The 18,236-nt window shown below is 46.3% G+C and overlaps 2 protein-coding genes across 2 annotated transcripts; one reads left to right on the top strand and one right to left on the bottom strand.

Moving 5' to 3' along the window:
* Nucleotides 1-718: 718 nt before the first annotated feature.
* On the bottom strand, nt 719-8,032 carry NUDT21 (nudix hydrolase 21). Its single transcript, XM_064723220.1, has 7 exons — nt 7,798-8,032; nt 5,469-5,669; nt 4,228-4,291; nt 3,479-3,568; nt 2,751-2,826; nt 2,257-2,371; nt 719-1,014 (listed from the first exon to the last, which is right to left on the bottom strand). The coding sequence occupies exons 1-7, from the start codon at nt 7,911-7,913 to the stop codon at nt 993-995; spliced, it is 684 nt and encodes a 227-aa protein (XP_064579290.1). The 5' UTR covers nt 7,914-8,032; the 3' UTR covers nt 719-992.
* A 119-nt stretch (nt 8,033-8,151) lies between these two features.
* Nucleotides 8,152-16,178, top strand: OGFOD1 (2-oxoglutarate and iron dependent oxygenase domain containing 1). Its single transcript, XM_064723026.1, has 13 exons — nt 8,152-8,302; nt 8,400-8,545; nt 8,642-8,688; nt 9,141-9,241; nt 9,634-9,750; nt 10,544-10,635; nt 11,831-11,956; nt 12,303-12,416; nt 12,737-12,816; nt 12,958-13,253; nt 14,133-14,255; nt 15,058-15,116; nt 15,656-16,178. Exons 1-13 carry the CDS (start codon nt 8,152-8,154, stop codon nt 15,815-15,817), a joined length of 1,614 nt encoding a protein of 537 aa, XP_064579096.1. The 3' UTR covers nt 15,818-16,178.
* The last annotated feature ends 2,058 nt before the right edge of the window (nt 16,179-18,236 follow it).

The raw sequence follows: 18,236 nt of genomic DNA, 5'->3' as shown, positions 1-18,236 counted from the left end.
GCATGTAAAAACCCCAGAATTAGAAAGATTGATGTTTACTGCCTACAAGAAACTGAAATGTTGGGAAAAAGCAAAAGTGTGGGTATCCCTTGCAGGACGAGACAGCACAGGACAGTGTAACATGGAGCTACTTGCATGTGGCATTGGCTGTTTCAGCATGACCCTAATTCTGTCCCATAGCTAAGGAAAAATATACAAAATTAACTTCACTTTCCCTATTTTAACTGTATCTCAGACCAGTCCAACAGAATTTTTGGGGTTGTTACTGTCTTAAGGGGGCACTGAAGGAACAGATGCATGCTGCATCTCCTCCAAGCCCTGCACAAACAGATCAGTTCTGGTAAAAAGGTTAAAGGCTACATTTGCCTTTAAGTACTCATTCTCCCTCAAAAAAGCAGTCCTGGCCTCCAAGTTAATTAAGACTCAAAACAATATTGAACCCACTTAAGCTATTTCCTTTCTCCCTGATCCTAGGGATATTCACTGCTCAGGGATAAAGACCACAGCATCTGAATGGGCCCTGAATGGCTTAGCTCCTCATTCCAAGATCATCTGTATTCCTGAAGAAAAGTAATAAAGTTTAAAATATGCATCTAAAAGTAAGAGACAAAAAGGAAAAATAAAACAACTAATAAACAGAAGAGAAAAAAAGAACTTAAAAAACCTAAAAAAAAACACAACAAAACAAAACAACAAAAACCAAACCAAACCCAAGACAAACAGAATCTCAACCATATTGTTTAATGTTGTACAAAACAAAAAATTGGTGAGTATTACAATGAAAAGGGATTATAACACTGGTAGCCCATTGCCATCTCTCTAGCTAAACAGTTGAGATTCACTTCTCTGTTCATACCACAGAATGTTTAGTGGCCTTCAGGAACAGAATGACTTAAAAAAATCCTTGTGTCACACATATTCGTGTCTCTACAGTTCAAAGCTGTGCTCACAGAGACGGCTTCTTCTACTGGAGTCTTCAGGTACATGGGAATTCAGTTGTAAATAAAGTTGAACCTAAAATTAAAAGGATTATACCAAGTGAGGAGTTTTCATTCTTTTTTTTAAGGACATTTTTGAATGAATAAGCAAATGTTTTGTTTCTGCTCTGGATAAGCCTCCACCTGACAGGACAAAAGTACATTTTTTAATAAGACAGCTTTACAGTATAGCAGTACATACATAATTTTTAACAGCCAATCCTACTCTAGCATTGCACAACTGTCTCTTATGGTTGCAGAAGAACTAATTATTAACATTTGATCTCCTAAAACAGATTCATAGATACATAAATCACAGTGAGAGCTACATTCCTCCATCAGCAACTCTTTTGCAGGATTTCTGCTGCTAGGCCAACCTTACATGTTCCAAGGGGAGCATACAGACATAGTGAAGAGAGAATTTTTCCCAGCTAAGTTTCATAAGTGTGGAGGCAAGCATCCATCTCAGCTTGCAAATGCCCAGCCTTTGGATGTGTCTGTTGCACCACTACCCAACCTGCAGAGCAGACAGTGTTTTGCTGGTACTCAAGAAGAAAGTACCTGCTGTCTTTAGAGGAGGGGAAGCCAAAATTTGGGCTAGAGAGAAAAATACTGAGCAGGAAACAAGAATATTATGGGCAACACCAGTGCTAACATGTCTCATCATAGTAGGTAGGTGACAGAACTACTTCCCTGAGGAAGAGCTGGCAGGCTGTGGAACTCCTGGCATGGCTGAACATTCTCTCAAGTAAGAGACCAGTGGGAATAGTGAGCTCTGGATAGACGAGCCACAAGTCATTTCCAGGTGAGAAAGTCAAGGCATGTATACATTGCAACATAAAGGAAAAAATACAGCTGTCCCTACAGGTATTTGTGTCAGAAAGATGCTGCACTTCATTAACTCCACTAGAGAGTGTAAAAAACCCATCACATTTAACCAGCACAAAGCTGTGATAACATGCATACCTAACTCAGTGCTTCAAACTCACATCCTGGCTTTAACTCTCCAGCTGTCCCAACAGCTCCAAGAAGCTGTTCCTCAGTCTGTGCACAAGCTCATCCTCACTGTCTTCCACATCTTCCTTAGCTACAACTGCTAGGTAGGACTTTGGTGCTAGCCAGTTGTGATCAGTGCCTCCAAAGTGTCCATCCAGCTCATCTGAAGCAGAATCTTTGGGACAGATGTCACCTTTTCAAGTTGGTTTCTGTAGCACCTTGCCTTGCTCTGGTGTCCCACAGCAAACGTGTTCCCAAGAACCACTACACAAATACAACATACCTGCTCAAAAGCTGAGGAAGGCTGGAAATAATAGGGCCATATCCTGGTGCATTGTCATAGAGCTCAAACAATGGTGCAGCAACCAGCTTGTAATTTTTGGGGACTGCAAACAAAGCTACAAACAAATACAAGTTGATTAATCAGAAAAACAAGCACACATTCAGCCAAGGTAACATCATCCCCCACAGACCTCAAAACAAGTTCACTACATGGAGCACTCAAGCAGGTTTATTGCTTTTCTAGGTAAATGTGGGATTCACATCCTGTTCACAGACTGATGCAGGAGCAGGAATGAAAATTTACTAGGAACTCGTGTTTAAAGGATCATCTACCTTCAAAACAGATACCAGCATCTAACTTTGTTAGTGACCAACCACAAGCAACTGCAAGCATACACATCTTGGTATAAAATACCATAACAAACACAACCACAACTTTGTTTTCCTTGAGTGAAACACAAGCATTTAAACATTGTCACAAATACACACACTTACCCTTTTCTTGAAGCTGGACCAAAAAAAGCTTTTTGTGTTCTTTTGGCTTTGTAATATGAGCTGGGATATATGGGTACTAGAAGAAAAATGGTAAAAATCAGTTGTACAGAGCTTTGAAAATATTGTGTAATCTTCAGTAAATAAATTATCAAGCCCTGTACAAGCTTTCAGTGTGTCATACATTGTTCTTTCACGGCATCAAATAAAGAAAACCATTTTCCTAAGAAAGTATTTAAGAAAGAAATGCTGTTGCTGTCACAACTATTGACAGGCTCTAAAGTGGCACCAAGATCACCAGCAGTTAAAATAGCTCAATAAAACAGAAATGCATAAAAACAAACTAAGCAAGGATCTTCAGTATTAAAGCCCTTAGGAACAGGGGAATGAGACTAGGGCAGCTGTTCCATAAGCAGCAGTGCCAGAGTCTCCATTGTGGCTACAAAAGGAATTTAAATGGTGCATGTGTCTCAGCATAGAACTGGAAGCTACTACATCCAGTGGTTTCCCATCCATCAGGACAGGTGTGAGAAGGGAGACAGGAGTTTCCAGTTTAAAAAAGTCAGTAGTTTCTCTTCAGTGACAGAAAGGAGATGAAACAGACATAACCCAGAAAACCTACCTGCTCATGCAGCAGATACTCAAGAAGCCCATGTGAAAGGTTGAAGGGTTTTAGAAGTACAGACAGAACTCCAGCAAAGGAGATGGAAGCCCAGGTGAGGAGTACTCACCTGGGGAGGTTCAAAGTTTGGTCTCCACCAGTTGCCAATGCAGTCATCAATCACCCAGTCTTGCTGAACACCATCCTGACGACCCAGTATCTATCAAACATCCAGTACCAATCAGACCTCAAATTACCTCAAGGAAATTGTTTTAGCAAACACATACTGGAAGCACAAAGACTTGCTGTAATATGTGTCTGATGTAGTTCATAACTGCTCTGAGACAGCTTTCAATAGGATTGTAAAGTATTTTTGTATAAAGTGAGATTTCTTAGTAAAAGCCTCACCTGGTAGGACAAGGGCACTCTAGAAAGCTTTTCAAATCTATGCTGTACTCAGCTGGACTGAGTCCTATCAGACCAATGGGAAGAATGAAATGCATTTTTACATTACCTAGCAGAATTAATTTAGCTACTTGGAGAAAATGGTGCATTGGGAGGACTATCTCAAAGGCAAGTCCCCATCAGTTGTCCTCCACAACATATCTTATTGCTCATCTCTACACTCACTTGCCTGAAGCCAGTCAGAAAGCAAAGCTGCAAATGAACACAGGACTTGAGCAGCAGGTAGGAGTCAGCCACACTCATGATGCAGATAAATGAAACCTTGACTGCTTTATTTGTTAACTACCTGAGAACATCACAAAAGCAACAAAATAACAACAGTGGTAAGAAAACTACTCTAATGCTTTAGCTTATTCTGGTAATTCTAAAAAAATGCAACATTCTGCTACAGCAACATAATGAAAGCAAACAGACCTCTGTCATTAAGCGTTTGAGCCCTTCTACCTCATCTTCTCCTGGATTGAGTTCACCACCAGGTCTGTTAAAATAATCAGTGATGAAAGCCAAAGTTATTTTATTGCATTTACCAATCTTCACAGGCAAGTTCCAGTGTGCTTCCAGGCAGGGAGTTACAAATTCACTTAGGGCCCTTAAGTCAGAAGTTACAGAACTAGCTTTGCTGAATTTGAAGACAGCAGCATAGCTTTCACCAAAACTGAAACTAAAATGGCTATTTATGTCCCTTAAAAATAACCACTGCATAAAATACTTTCAGTTCAGCAGGACAGACTGTAACAATACACATGATAATAACTCAGACCCTAATAGGGTAAAATTTTTTTGCAGCCCTTCAGAAGCTGAAGGGCTGCAAATACTGCCTGTGTTTGTTCTTATCACAAAACCAGCACTCACTGAAACATACAGAAAGCAGAAAATAAAACTCATGTGGGAAAATGATGCAGGATTATTCATTTTCATCATTACAGTCATTACAGTATTTTGCAAATCATTTACAGTCTTGCCTAGTTTGTCTGCAACAGCCCTTCAAATCAAGATGTCAAAAACAAATCTAGATGTAAAATTAGATTTAACACACACACAAAACTGAGAACAATATAAAATGTTAAAACAGAACAAGAACACAAGCATGTAACATGAGACAAGTCAAGGCCATCTAGTTTAAAAAAGAAAATCACCACCATCACTACAACTGTATTCAAAACAAAAACTTCACCCTAGCTGTGATAACTATGAGATGAACTGAAGCAATTTTCTCAAATTTAGATGCCTACCCTTCTTGCTATCCCAGCTCAGCCATTAGTTTGTAAACAGGTATCATTCTGCATTTACAGGGGCTTAGTCCTTGGCCTCCACCTGCCCATTTTTATGGGCATAGCATAAGCTACTGAAGCATAACAGCTTCCACAATGCAAGTACAACACACCAACTGCTGATAATGAGTTTTAAACAAGATTTTACTATAGTGATGCACTGTAACTAAGATTCCCAGTCAGTTCCAAACTAAATCATCCCCCTCACAGGCAGAGTCAAACACACTTTAGATTAAAACACCACCATTCAAAATATACTTTCCAGACTAAGTCTTTGCAAGCAATTAATCCCATTGAGGGGGTGGCCACAGTTTAACCTCCAGCCCACATGTTTAGTGGTGTGTGACAATAAACTGAAGTTACACTTAGGAAACAGACACTTACAGCTTGAAAAAAGTTGTACCCAGCTGCAGTAAGAGCACGTGGGGCAGCCTGTGCTCATGCACAATCAGAACTCCTTCCACCGTCCGCCTCATGCCAATCTTGTCAAACTCCTCCCTCATGCGCTGGAACCGAGCTGCCACAGAACTGTCCTTCTCATAGAGGGGCTCCTTGGTGCCAAACGTGTAATTTGTCAGAGGATACCTGTGAGGAGGAGAAAAAATGTTACTGCATACAAGGAATCTAACTTTAAATCCCCATACACAGCGTCTAGTCTGAGGCAGACCCTTCACTGCCTGATGGGTAAGTCATAGTGCAGGGCTAAAATCTTTTTTGTGGTTTATGAGGCCCCTGTCCCAGGGAGAGCTGCACCAAGGAACACACAAGCACAGAAAGTCCTGTTGAGCTGCACTCTAGCCTGGTGCAGGCTCAAAAGAAGGAAAAGAAGCACAGAACCAACTGTCATTCAACAGCCACCCTCTTTGATCTCCACACTGCAGGGAAATGCTGTGAAAGGAGCTGGAAAAGAGGCTGCAGAAAAAGTTCTGCTGGGAAGGAAAACTGCACAGGACTGCAGGTTTTCTTCTGCAGATGTCATGAAAGCCTGAGAACTAAACTGTCAGAAGTGGGAAATCAGACATGTGGGTCACAGAAGAGGAGAAATGCTGAGTTTCTGAGTGCAGGGTTGGGAGCCTGGGGTAGGATCAGGAATGTGAGCAGATCCCTCTGTTGGGCTGGTGCAGGGCCCTGCACTCCTGTGACAGCGCAGCAGAAACTCGGTGATTTCTCCAGGTAAGAGGGACTGAAAACAGAGAGAAAGGAAAGGTTAGGCAAGAAATGGGTCAGTCCAAGACAGCACAGAGGGCAACAGGGGAGTGTTATTGTACAATTAAATCCATGTAGCAGAGAGGTCTGATGGCAGGAGACCTGGAGGAAAGACAGAATCACCCAGCTAAGTCAAAAGGGAGAAGAAAATGGTTCTGGGCAGAGCAGTGATGAGTTATCACCATGGTTTTACTGACTTGTGGCACACAGCAACTGAGTTAACTGAATGAATAACTGATGTTTTCCTGGAAATGCTTCTTGGTATGGATTCTTTCCCCAAACATGTCAAACTTTAGTAGCATACACTCTTCTCCCCTCAAATTCCAGCCCTCCTCCTCCTCCAATTCACCTCATGTTCTACAGCTGTTAAAATAACAAGCCAGTTACCATTGTCAGAGCCTTTTCTCATGTAGACAAGTGAGCCAAAACAACCAGCTTCCAAACCACAGGTTCATTTACTAATAAGCTCTCCTACTTTCACTTATAGATTAAAACCATCTACATTTCTTTTTCCCTTCATTTCCATTTTTAGATACACAAATGGCTTTAATAATAACCTATTATGCTAATCAATACTATACTAATGTGGGTGCATTAGTCTGTACATCAAAACCTCCAGCCCTGACTTTAAAAAAATGCTGCTGGTAACACAGCTTCATGATGAGTCTTTGCTTCTGAAACTCAATAGAAATATTCCAATTTCTAAAGTTCATATTTGAACTTTCATATGACTCTCAATAAACTCAGTTACACCAAAAGAACACAAAAGTGTCAGTGATTAATAGCTAAAATTGAATATTGACTACTGCAGCTAACATTTACTGGTTTTTGCAAATTGACAGATGCACTTAGTAAAGAACGCATCTGAAATCTACCAGATTTATAAGAAGCAAAAATGTATGACTTCTCATAAAAAATATATGAATACTTATTAGTAAGTAGTTTGTATCTATGACGATTAGCTGTGGTAGGAAACACTCTGAATTTTAACTCAAACACCTGTACCAGAGAGTTCACAAACACCAGGCACATCCAGCCACATCCTACTGACTGCCCACGGTCAGCCCAAATCCCAGCGAGGCCGAGAAAAATCCCTGTCTCTCTGCCGCCTTTCTGGATGCCTATGAGAGCACGAAAATGTCTGTGATGCTCACCACACCTAAACCTTGCCTGTATTACCGGGGGTTCACACCTCCCGAGCCAGACGCTGTTTCTAAGCACTAAAACCTTTACACCGAATACTCCACACTCCCACCAAGGCCGGCAAGCCCTCGGCACCCTCCGTACCCCCGGCACCCTCAGCGCGGCTCAGCCCCTGTGAGGGGGGCGGGCCCCCATCGGCACTCGGGCTCTGCCGCCGCTGTGCCCCAGCGCTCCGAAGGGCCGGGACCTCGCAGGGCGGGCACTGAGGGAAAACCCCGCGGAGCCGCTGAGGGAGCGGGGCCGAGCTCGGCAGCGGGGCGGGACGGGAGGGGGCAGAGCCGGGCAGGCCCGAGGCGGCGCTCACAGGTTGATGGTCCTTTCCAGCGTGAGCGGCTTCGTCTGCTGGATGTACTTGTTCCCGAACTGGTTCACCCCGCGGGGCCAGCCGGTCTGCGAGCGGTTGGGCGGCACCACGGACATGGCGAGAGGCGGCGGGAACGAGCGGCGGGAGCGGTCAGTCACTGCTGGGCGGCGGGAGCGGCGTCCGCCATTAACACCCGCCCAGCCCTCAGCGCCGCGCGCCGCCTGCTGGGACCCGCCGCGCTCCGCCCCGCCTCTCCTCGCTCATTGGCCAACGGCTTCCAGTCCCGCCCCTGCGCGATCCGATTGGCCACCGCGGGCGAAGCGCGGGGACCGCAGGGAGTTGTAGTCCGGTACCATGGCCACCAAGCGTCGCGGAGCGGCAGCGCCGGCGGCGGCGAAGCGCGGGAGGCGCGAGGCGCGCGCGGAGCTCTGCGCGGCCCTCGGGGACGCGGCGCTGCGGGAGCGCGCAGGGGCGGCCTGGGCCCGCGGGGAGCGGCTCCGGCACGGTACGGCCCGGCCGGGCCCGCGGGGAGCGGCTCCGGCACCGGCACTGTACGGCATGGCTCAGCTCCCCGCCCCTCACCGACGCCCTTTCCCTCGCAGATGCGGTGGTGCTGGAGCCGGCCCCGTTCCGACACGGTGTCATTCCCGGTTTTCTGGCGGGCTCGGCTTTCGCGGAAGCGCTGCGGGATGAACTGCTGGGTCTCGATTTCCGCGGGCGGCGCAACGACCTCCTCTCGCTGCGGCAGGTGGGCCCGGGGCCGAGGTGAGCCGGGCCGGGCCGAGCTGCTCCCAGCCGAGCCACCCTAACCCCGTCCCTTCTTCTCTTCCATGGGCCGCCGCAGTCCGAGGAGCTGGGGGCAAGCCCGGAGCCCCACGTCGCTGGCCTGAGGTAAAGCGGGCTCGGGGCTTTGTCCCGCTCTGTGGTGGCTCCACGGGGAAGGGGATTGCGGGGTGGGCCCGCGGCGTGGTCGCCTTCTGCCCCGTACTGGGGCCAAAAACCGGCCCTGGAGCGCTCACTCTGCTCTGTGCTTGCCATGGGCACTGAAGTCTGTTCAGCTTTCATCCATAGTCCGCTCTCCTGCATCTGTCACTTCTGAAACGCTTCCCGGTGCCCGTTCCGACTGGTTGCATGCTTGCTGCTGGTTGTTGCCAGCAGTGCTGTGAGCACTGGGCTGCTTTCCTGGCCAGCACCTGTGTGGTTCTACAGAAACACACTGTCACTCACAGCAACAGCACCTGTAACTGTTTAAACAATTGGCAGGGAAGCAATAAAATAGTTTAGTCTATGATGATACGTTTTATAACACAGGAGGGCACTTACTTGTGTGCTTATCTTCCCAGGCATGCTCTTTGTGAAGAATTCCAAGTGTGGCTTTCTGCTGTGACCCAGATAGAGCTGGAGCCAACTATTGACATATCCTGTGCTAAATATGAATATACTGGTCAGTCTATAAGTGATTCTTTCCCTAAAGCTTCTATGTATGTGTAGGGAAAAAAATGTCTATAGAACAACTAATTTTATTCTAGTTCCAGAGGGTCCCAGAGGCTGTCAGCAGCAAAACAGTGTCTGAAAATGAACTACAAATGATGATAAAAGTGTTGCTGGTGTATACTGCCTGTACCTTCAGAATGGCCTGATCTGTCAATTGTAGTCCCACAGAAGTGAATCTTGTAGATCTCAGGCTGGTGATGCTGATGAGTGAAAATGCAGTTCTTGTAAAGAACATGTTTTTTCTTGTTACATCCTTGTGGGGACAAAACTGGGAAGCAGTTGTTGGAATGAATCATGCATGTACTGAAAGATGCTACAGCAGCAAAACGTGTGTGATTGCAGATGTGTTGCTGTGCCACGATGATGAGCTGGAAGGTCGGAGAATTGCCTTCATCCTGTACCTCGTCCCACCCTGGGAGAAAAGTGATGGGGGAACGTTGGATCTGTACAGCACAGATGGTAAAAGCTCCAAGCTCAGCCTCGGGGGGGATGAAAAAATGAAGCTCATGTGCCCCTTGCAGCATTTCTCACCTCAGACAGTAGAAAGGAGATAAAAAGTTTCTCCTTTGTTCAGAGAAGCTGATGTATGAGTAAAGTGTGCCCCTTAGGGATGGGCTGTAGCAGACTTTGCAGACAGTGCTAACAGGCAACAGCAGACAAATGTTTGGAAGGGTTAAGAGTAGAGGCAAGATGGAAGCAATGCCAGTGCTTAGAACTCCAGACTGATGACAATAACTTCCCTTTCCAGCAGCAGAACCACTGAATGGTTTGGGTTGGAAGGGATCTTAAAGCTCCTCTTGTTCCAGCCTGCCTGCTGTAGGCAGGGACATGGGCTACTAGACCAGGATGCTGCAAACCCCATTGAGCATTTCTAGGATGGGGCAACCTGTGCCAGTGCATCACTGCTCATAGTAAAGAATTCCTTTCTAATAGCTAATCTAAACACACCCTTTGTTTGAAGCCATTCCCCCTTGTTCTGTTATTCCATGCCCTTGTCTGTCCCAAGTCCTTCTGCAGCACTCTTGGTAGCTCCTTGTGGCCCTGGAAGAGGATTTAGGTTGCCCCAGAACCTTCCCTTCTCTAAGCTGAACAGCCCCAACTCCCTGTGTCCATGCAGAGGTGCACTGATTCCTCAGCAAGCCCTTGCTCTGAGCTCCATGCCTTATGCCCAGGTGTCCCACCAGTCACAGAATCATGTTGTCAGAGAGAAGTCCCAGTTCATATCTTAACCAGAATATGTTTTCTTCCCCAGAACACTTTCAGCCACAGCAGATCACCAAGTCATTAGTGCCTTCATGGAACACCCTGGTTTTCTTTGAAGTGTCTCCAGTCTCTTTCCACCAGGCAAGGAGCTGTCTCTTGTTAATTTTTTAATCCTCATTGTTGTGGTTATTCGTTCTGTGTGTTGTTACAGTCCTGATGGGGAGGGAGAAGAACTGTGGGTAGAGTGGATACTTGTGCTAAGTGCTGTGTGCTAGAGAGAGGCCTTCAAGGACTTGAAGGAGGACAAGAACCAACAAAGCCAAATTTAAACCATCAGTCTAGCTGCATCATCCTGAGAAAGAAAAATTTCCATTTCTATTTTGTGTTACTATCCTGGCAAGCCACTGCTGTGAATTTAGCTCTCGCTTGTTTCTGTTTGTTAGCTTGTTTTAAACTAGCTGACATTTTTGATATGGTGGTCATGACTTTGCTCCAGAAGAGCTCCTCAGGGCATCCATCACCTTGCCAACAGTGCGAGGGCACTGGGCAGATCTGGCTGTACCCCCTCAGTGACACAGACACGGTGCAGTGCCCTGCAGCTGAAATGCTGATACAGTTAAGGAGTACTCTGTGACACTTGTCAGAAAAAGACCTGGGAACAGAATGAATAATTTGGGGATCTGCATGGCACAAACCCCTGACTGAAATCTGACACTCCTGTGTACCTGAGATTACCAGGGACTGTATCAAACAGGGCCAGAGAGCAGAAGGCTGGAAAGGAAGATGATCAGTGATATAGGTTGGGCATGTCCTGACCTAGGCCACTTAGGGGGTTATTTCTGTGTCACTTATCTCTTAGAAATGTTAATTAAGAGCAGCATCTACTTGGTCACTGCCCTGATTGTTTTCAGATAGTGATTTAATTTTGTCTTTAAAATCCATTACTCAAAGCTCTCAGAAGAAGAGAGAGAATGGATTCTCTGTGAGCTCGGAGTAAAAGTTTAGACTGGAATTCTGGAACCCTGCAATGGACTTCAGGACAATAGGCCTCCCTCTGATAATCTGTCCTGGTGTAGGCCTGTCTGACATTCATGTGTATGCAGTGGGCTCTCTGGAGCCGAGTCCATTTCCTGTCAGGGGTTTGCATGGTGCCCGTTCCAGCTGTCCCTGTGTGACAGTGAGTGCTGTCCCTGTGTGACAGTGAGTGCCTGTTCCAGCTGTCCCTGTGTGACAGTGAGTGCTGTCCCTGTGTGACAGTGAGTGCTGTCCCTGTGTGACAGTGAGTGCCCGTTCCAGCTGTCCCTGTGTGACAGTAGTGCTGTCCCTGTCATTGCAGGTGTCAGAGGTTCTGTCACAGAAGTGCCGTCTGTCTGTGAGCGGTTGGTTCCACGGCCCCTCTGTGGCCAGGCCTGCACGGCACATTGAAGCCCCCTTGGCCAGGAGCCCACACATCCCCTATGATGTGAGTAACAAGCCTACTTCTGCATATCTGCATTTCTGTCTCTGTCCTGTTCTTGTCATACCTGTTAGGGAATGCATCAGTGCACTGGGGATGCTTTAATCTTTATTCCATTCTCTTTTCATTTCCTGTTAATAAATTAGTATCCAGTTTATTTCTTATGTATCTTTGTATGTTTTACATACCTACAGTAGTTCAGAGAATGTGGTGAATACCTGTGGTGCAGTGAAATACGGCAGTGGAGTGTGTTTGTGTGTAGGAATCCAGCTCTGTTGCCAGCTCGGTAGGGGGAATTGGGGAATCTTCTTCACTTCTCAAAATTCAGTGTTCTAATCCATTTCCCTTCCAGCATGAAATATTGTATGAGTGGATCAATCAAGTTTATTTGGACCTGGACTCCCAAGCTCAAATCCAGGAGGAATTTGAGGAGCGATCAGAAATTCTCCTGAAAGACTTTCTTAAGGTGAGGCCAGTGGTTCACTTTGATGTGATCTGCCAGAGCTGGTCAGAGGGCTGGCAGGTACCACATGGCATGAAGGCTGGGAAAAGGCTTGCTGGCACATCCATTAAAACAAAACACCTTCTAAGTTTCACACCTAAAGGAGAATGGACCAGGTGACCTCCAGAGGCCCTTTCCAACCTGAACCACTCTGATTCTGTGGAGTGATCCCCTCTGACTGCCTGTGCACTGCTGCATCAGGACTCAGCAGAAATAAAACACTTGTCTTCAACTTTGTTTTCTTGGGAGCTAAATGTTAACATTTCTGCATCTCTTTCTCCTAGAAAGAGAAATACCAACTACTATGTGAAGCCCTGGAGAACAAAGAGATCCAGTGGAGTAGTCGGGGGCCAGCCAATAAAAGGTGGGGAATGACAGCACACTGCACCTGGTGATCAGGGTGAGCAGGAGCTGCCATGAGGCTGCACTGGTCAGTGCTATCCATCTAGGTGTGGTCCTTGTAGGCTCTCCCACAAGGAGATACATCTGCTGTCTTTCCTTTCAGACTCTATGAGGCAGCAGAGGAAGACAGCCTCCCGGACACCCTGAAGAAATTCCTGCAGCTGCTGCGCTCTGAGGCCTTATTTTTACTCCTTTCCAACTTCACTGGCCTAAAACTGCACTTCCTGGCTCCCTCTGATGAGGATGAAGATGCTGGGGAGGGACAAGCAGCAGACACCAGTGGGCACAGCAGCCCCAAACCTGAGCAGGAAGAGGCTGAACAACCAGCTAATGGCAATTCCCATCAGCCACACCAGCCTGAGAGCAGCCCTGAAGCACAGGACAGCGAGACGCAGAGCAGTGAGTAGAGCAGCAGCAGTGTGAAAGGTTCCAAACTTAATTCCCAGTGATTTTCATGGAACTAGGGTTTCACCTTGTACTGCAACCAGCACAAATGTGGGACTTGAAGCATTTTAGACTGATTATCTGAAATCAGTGACCATTGCAAAAGAATTTGGAGTAAATCAATTACTAATTTGAAGATACCATTTTGAACAGATCTAAATCCTAAGGGTGGGACTTTTGGGGGGACTGTTAATCTTTTATCAATAGTTATGTGGTTTCTACATCCACATACCCCTGCTTCATATAAAGCATATTCTTGTATGAGATAATAAATCCAAAACAGAAATGTGAGCAGGTCAGAAATAAAACAATTTTAGAATTAGAAAATTGATACCTAAAACTAGCATTCAAGCTTTCAGAAAACACTGTCAGCCTAAAATACATTAGCTGAATTTAGTTGTCAGCAGTGACACTATGAAAGATTAGATTAATTTTGGATTTTGATTGGTGATGTTTATTTAAAACCAGTGGCTCTGAAGTTTAAAGGTAGAATTTTTGAAAGTGCTCATCCTGCACTAAGTCAGACAAGTTACTGGACACTGGAATAAAAGGTAATAAAAAACCCAAGTCTTACTGAAAAAATCCCACCAGAATAGTTACCAGGAGCAGAGGATGTATGGAGCAAATCTTGGTCCCACTCCTACACATTGTTCAAAGTACCTAACCTAGAGTCTCCTCTAGGAAAGATACTGACATGTGATATGGGGTTTTACCCTTTTTCACTGGGGCCAGCAGACAGTTTCACAGTGGTGTGGGATCACTGAGCTCCTGACACGCTTTGAGCTCAGCTGCTGTGATTTCATGGCTCTCCCTGGTGTTTGTGCCCTCTCCTAGGCTCGGGCACCCCTGTGTGTGCGGGGGAGCTGCGGCGCTGGACCCACGGGCACTACACTCTGGTCCACGACTCTCAAGCCACAGAATTTGCTCTTGACCTGCTCTTCTTCTGTGGCTGTGAAGGTAAGTGGTTGAGAGAGAGATGTCAGACTCTCCTTTTACAAGGTTTGCATAAAGGAATGATTTCTGAGTTCTCAGCACTGCTAAAACAGCCAAACTTTCCCTGCTTTTTCTTACATAGAAGGTGTCTGTAGACTTTGTCCTCGTCCTCACTTGGGCATAAACCCTCTTTCAGTAGTCCTCATGCAAAGGTTGGGACTGTGGCCTTGGAATCATCTCTGGCCGTTCCCGCTTGCGCCAGGAGGTGGCGCTTGGGCAGAGGGAAAGGCCGAGCCTCCCAGGCCTTTCCCTGCTCAGCAACGGCTCTGGGCGCGCTGGAGGGACAGGCGGCCACAACACCCAGGAGCGTCCCACCCCTCTGCACATCAGAATTATCACTACACCTCCAATGCACAAAGCCCAGCGTTTTCAAATGTTACTTTAGGCACACCTAGGCATTTTGGGTTGATTGCTAGTTAGATAGTGGTAAAAAATCTAAACACAAGCATTTTAGACCAGATGAGTCCAGAATGTACAGCTGATGGAAATCCTTTGGCATATCTGCTAGGGCAGAATTGTTCTACAGGTGAGGAGCAGTGCACCAAACAACTTTAAATAGCCCATCTACCATAAAAGGGAAATCCAGCGTTCTGAACAGAGTTCTGTTCAGAAACAGAAGAAAAAAAAAATAGACTGGCAGGAGGTAAATACTTACCCTGTATCCAGTAACTCTGGGGAGTGGGGTGAAAAAATGGCATCTCCTGGAAGGCTGCATGGAGCCTGGACAGCACTGAGGTTTCTAAGAATCTTTCTTTTCTATTTTAAGACTGGGATCCTGAATATGGTGGCTTTACTTCCTACATTGCTAAAGGTGAAGATGAAGAGGTAAGGACCTCAGATAAAATCAAATAAAGCTGTTTAGGGTGGAGAGACATAATTACACTTTGTCATAATGCCAGCATAATGCTGAGAGTGCTCACTAGTGCACTGGAGCCTCCTTGCCCCAGTCACTGCTCGTGGGCAAAGCTCTGGCCTCAGCTTCAAGAGGCTGCTGTTTACCTAAAGCATGAGACCTGGGCCCTGAGAGTGCCTCACAGCACCTGCAGCCAGGGCTCTTTGGGAAGCCTGCCTTGAAGGGACACAAGGCTGTAGCAGGGATAACACTTGTCCAGGGAAGTGCTGTTCACTGGGGTCCCATTCAGCATCAGTACTAGGACAGTGCTGAGCAGTCAAAGTCCAGAAGCCCTTAATGTATAACTGCTTCAGGTAAAAGGTATTAAAAAATGAAAATAGTGTCACAGATTATTTTCTAATGCCAGTCCTTTGTTCTAACTGACTTTTGAAACTGTTTTGTTTTTCCTTAAGAATTTTATCAAAGTTATTTTTGTGAAACTGTTTTCTTTCCTTATCTTTGTGTCCTCTAGCTGTTGACAGTGAATCCAGAGGACAACTGCTTGGCCTTAGTTTATAGAGACAAAGAAACGATGAAGTTTGTGAAATACATCAACCATCGAAGCTTGGCACGCTTGAACAAGCATCCAAACAAAACAGGATTTTGGGACTTTTCCTTTGTCTATTATGAATGATGGTGTGGTGTGACCACTGTCACAGAGAACAGTGGTGGGTGCTGGGCAGGTTCCCACACAGACATTCAGCCCTGACCTAAGCACAGACAAACTTTGCTCATGCAACTCCATCACACTGCATAATGTGGGGGCAGGTGGTTTTTTTAACTGCAAAAAGGGGAATTCAGTCTTCTTCCGAGTCCATTGTAACACACTCTCAACTGCTTTTAATGCTCTGTGGGTGAGGTTGTCACACAGCTGTCACCTTTCCAGCCGTTCTCTCGTGGGAGCAGCACAGTGGCATCTCTGACCCATCAGGGTGAGAATTACAACTGTCCATTGCCACAGGCTGCTGACTGATTTTAATAAAAAAAAAAAAAAAAGGAAATGGGTCAGTTAAATGTTTCATACCTGGTCAAGCAAGTTTTGTTAGAAAATGCCCAAGACATTTTCTGGTGCTTAACTGTGTTCCTGAGACAAAAATAAAGGAGCCGCCATGGGAAATATGAGGTTTTTCCAGCTGCACAACTCTGTGGAGTTGGGAAGGAAGACAGTGAGGCTATAAAGGCATTGGGAAGGACTTGGCACCATAACAAGCAGGACTTCATTATGCTAAATGCTGTATAGACAGACCTAGATGCAGCCCTTTTTCCAAAGAATTTACAGCTAAACAGCCAAGAAGAAACCTGCTCCTGCACAGTCTCCTTGGGTGGGTGTGCAGACTGCTCTGAGCTCCAGCCTCAGAACAGGGGCCAGGGACTGGGAGCAGGAATGAGGCACCTTACCTTTTACTGGCTTGGTGTCCACAGCTAGTAGGGAGGTCACCAAACAGCATGGCCTTGTGTCCTTTGTGTTATGTCCTGGGATCTCCTGAGTTTTAACATGGCTTCTGTCACTGGAGATCAGCTCAGATGTTCAAGGCAGCAGCCAGCCAAGTCCTGTGGTAAACACTGCAAGAAAGGCAGTGAGTGTGGCCCTGGTGCAACACCTCCCTGCACATTTTCAATACTGTGCACCTGCCCCACGTTCACTGCAAGCAGGACTGTGCCAGACTCACCTCTGAGGTGTCCAGCCCAGCAAGGGTGCAGCAGAGCTGTAGCAATGCTTCAGGAGACAGCCAGAGTGCAGAACACTGCTGGAGACTCGGCCCTGGTCTGCACCTGCTTGCCTGGAACTTTGTTCTGTCACTCAGAGGCAAGTGTTCCTGCAGCTCAGGCAAGCCAGAGTGCAGGCCATGGGCTTGCAGTGCATGTTTATTGCTCCTGTCTCTCCTGGGTGGGAGAGGGCAGCTTTGAGTTAAAGTCTGCTCCTTCTCCCATTCTGGGCCTGTTGTTGGAGGCCACCACAGTGGTGTAAAGCCACAGCTGGCAGTACAGGAGCAGTAAACTCAAAGCAAGGCATGAGTGCTCTGCACCTTTCCTGAGCAGGTGGGATGTCCTGTGGCCATGTCTGCATGAAGATACAGGAGCAACAACCTTCAGCTTTGATCCCAATACACAAAGTTCAATAAAGGAACCGCTGCCATTGCTTCCAAAGGGAAAGGTAGCTCAGCCCCCATAGGAGCCAGAGCAAGGGGCCAACACTGCTGTTAGAGTGTGCTGTGCAGGACTCTCCAGTTCCAGTGTCAGTTCCATCCCAGATGATGAGCAGCTGCTCAGTTCTAGCTACTCCCTCATGCTCTGTTGGCCAGGAAGGACGGCTGGGAGGTGGTTGCCCCAAGGTGCTGTTGCAAGATCTTGTTCATACTCTGACTCATTTCCCAAAGCCAGCATCTCTGTGTGCTGCCAAAACTCTCTTACTTGGTTTTAATCTTCCTTTGCCACTTACAAAGACAAGGGGATGAAGCTAGGGACAAATCCTGAAGTGAGGACAGAACCTTTTGCATCATGATTTCTGAGGCACTTTTTCTGCCTATTGGGACAGCAGCTCTACCTGGGAAGAAAGCAGTTCTTATGGAAACAAGTTCTTGTTCTGAGCTCTCCCCTAGAACAAGACAAGTAATGGAGGTTTCAAAGAAAAAAAAATTATTTGGGTAGTTTGGAACAAAAGTGACAGACACCGCAGCTATTCACAGCTTAGTCTGCTAGGCAAAGTTGGTTGTAAATTAATTAACAAAACAAAGTTCCTTCTTTGACTGCATTGTGAGCCTAACAATGTGCTTGGTAGATCTTGGAACATCCTTCCAGGAGATTGGGAAGAAGTCAGGTTCTTTAGAGCTTGCTGCTTTTTAATAATAAGTGTAACAATATTACACTAGAGGGCATACCAGCCTCTGCTTGAGCAAGCCCCTATCTACCTGATCACACAAGGAACCGCCCTTCTTCCTCTGGTGACTCAGATGAAGTCATTTAAGAAGCCAAATTTGCAGTTAGCTTTCAAAGGTTTAAAAATGAACATGTCTCTGCTCTCCCACCCTTCTTGTTAGGTCCTAAAGCCACAG

Source organism: Zonotrichia leucophrys, chromosome 11 (genome assembly GCF_028769735.1).
Source record: "Zonotrichia leucophrys gambelii isolate GWCS_2022_RI chromosome 11, RI_Zleu_2.0, whole genome shotgun sequence".
Lineage (NCBI taxonomy): Eukaryota > Metazoa > Chordata > Aves > Passeriformes > Passerellidae > Zonotrichia > Zonotrichia leucophrys.
This window is presented reverse-complemented; position numbering and strand designations above follow the sequence as displayed.

What these genes read in the sequence shown, in the direction of transcription:
- NUDT21 (XM_064723220.1), bottom strand. Translation starts at nt 7,913, where the DNA reads ATGTCCGTGGTGCCGCCCAACCGCTCGCAGACCGGCTGGCCCCGCGGG. An exon ending in TCAAACGCTTAATGACAGAG is followed by an intron (nt 3,569 to 4,227) that starts GTCTGTTTGCTT and finishes GATGTTTGATAG; the next exon opens with ATACTGGGTCGTCAGGATGG. An exon ending in CTTCCTCAGCTTTTGAGCAG is followed by an intron (nt 1,015 to 2,256) that starts GTATGTTGTATT and finishes TTTTAATTTTAG; the next exon opens with GTTCAACTTTATTTACAACT.
- OGFOD1 (XM_064723026.1), top strand. Translation starts at nt 8,152, where the DNA reads ATGGCCACCAAGCGTCGCGGAGCGGCAGCGCCGGCGGCGGCGAAGCGC. An exon ending in TGCTAAATATGAATATACTG is followed by an intron (nt 9,242 to 9,633) that starts GTCAGTCTATAA and finishes GTGTGATTGCAG; the next exon opens with ATGTGTTGCTGTGCCACGAT. An exon ending in CTAAAGGTGAAGATGAAGAG is followed by an intron (nt 15,117 to 15,655) that starts GTAAGGACCTCA and finishes TGTGTCCTCTAG; the next exon opens with CTGTTGACAGTGAATCCAGA.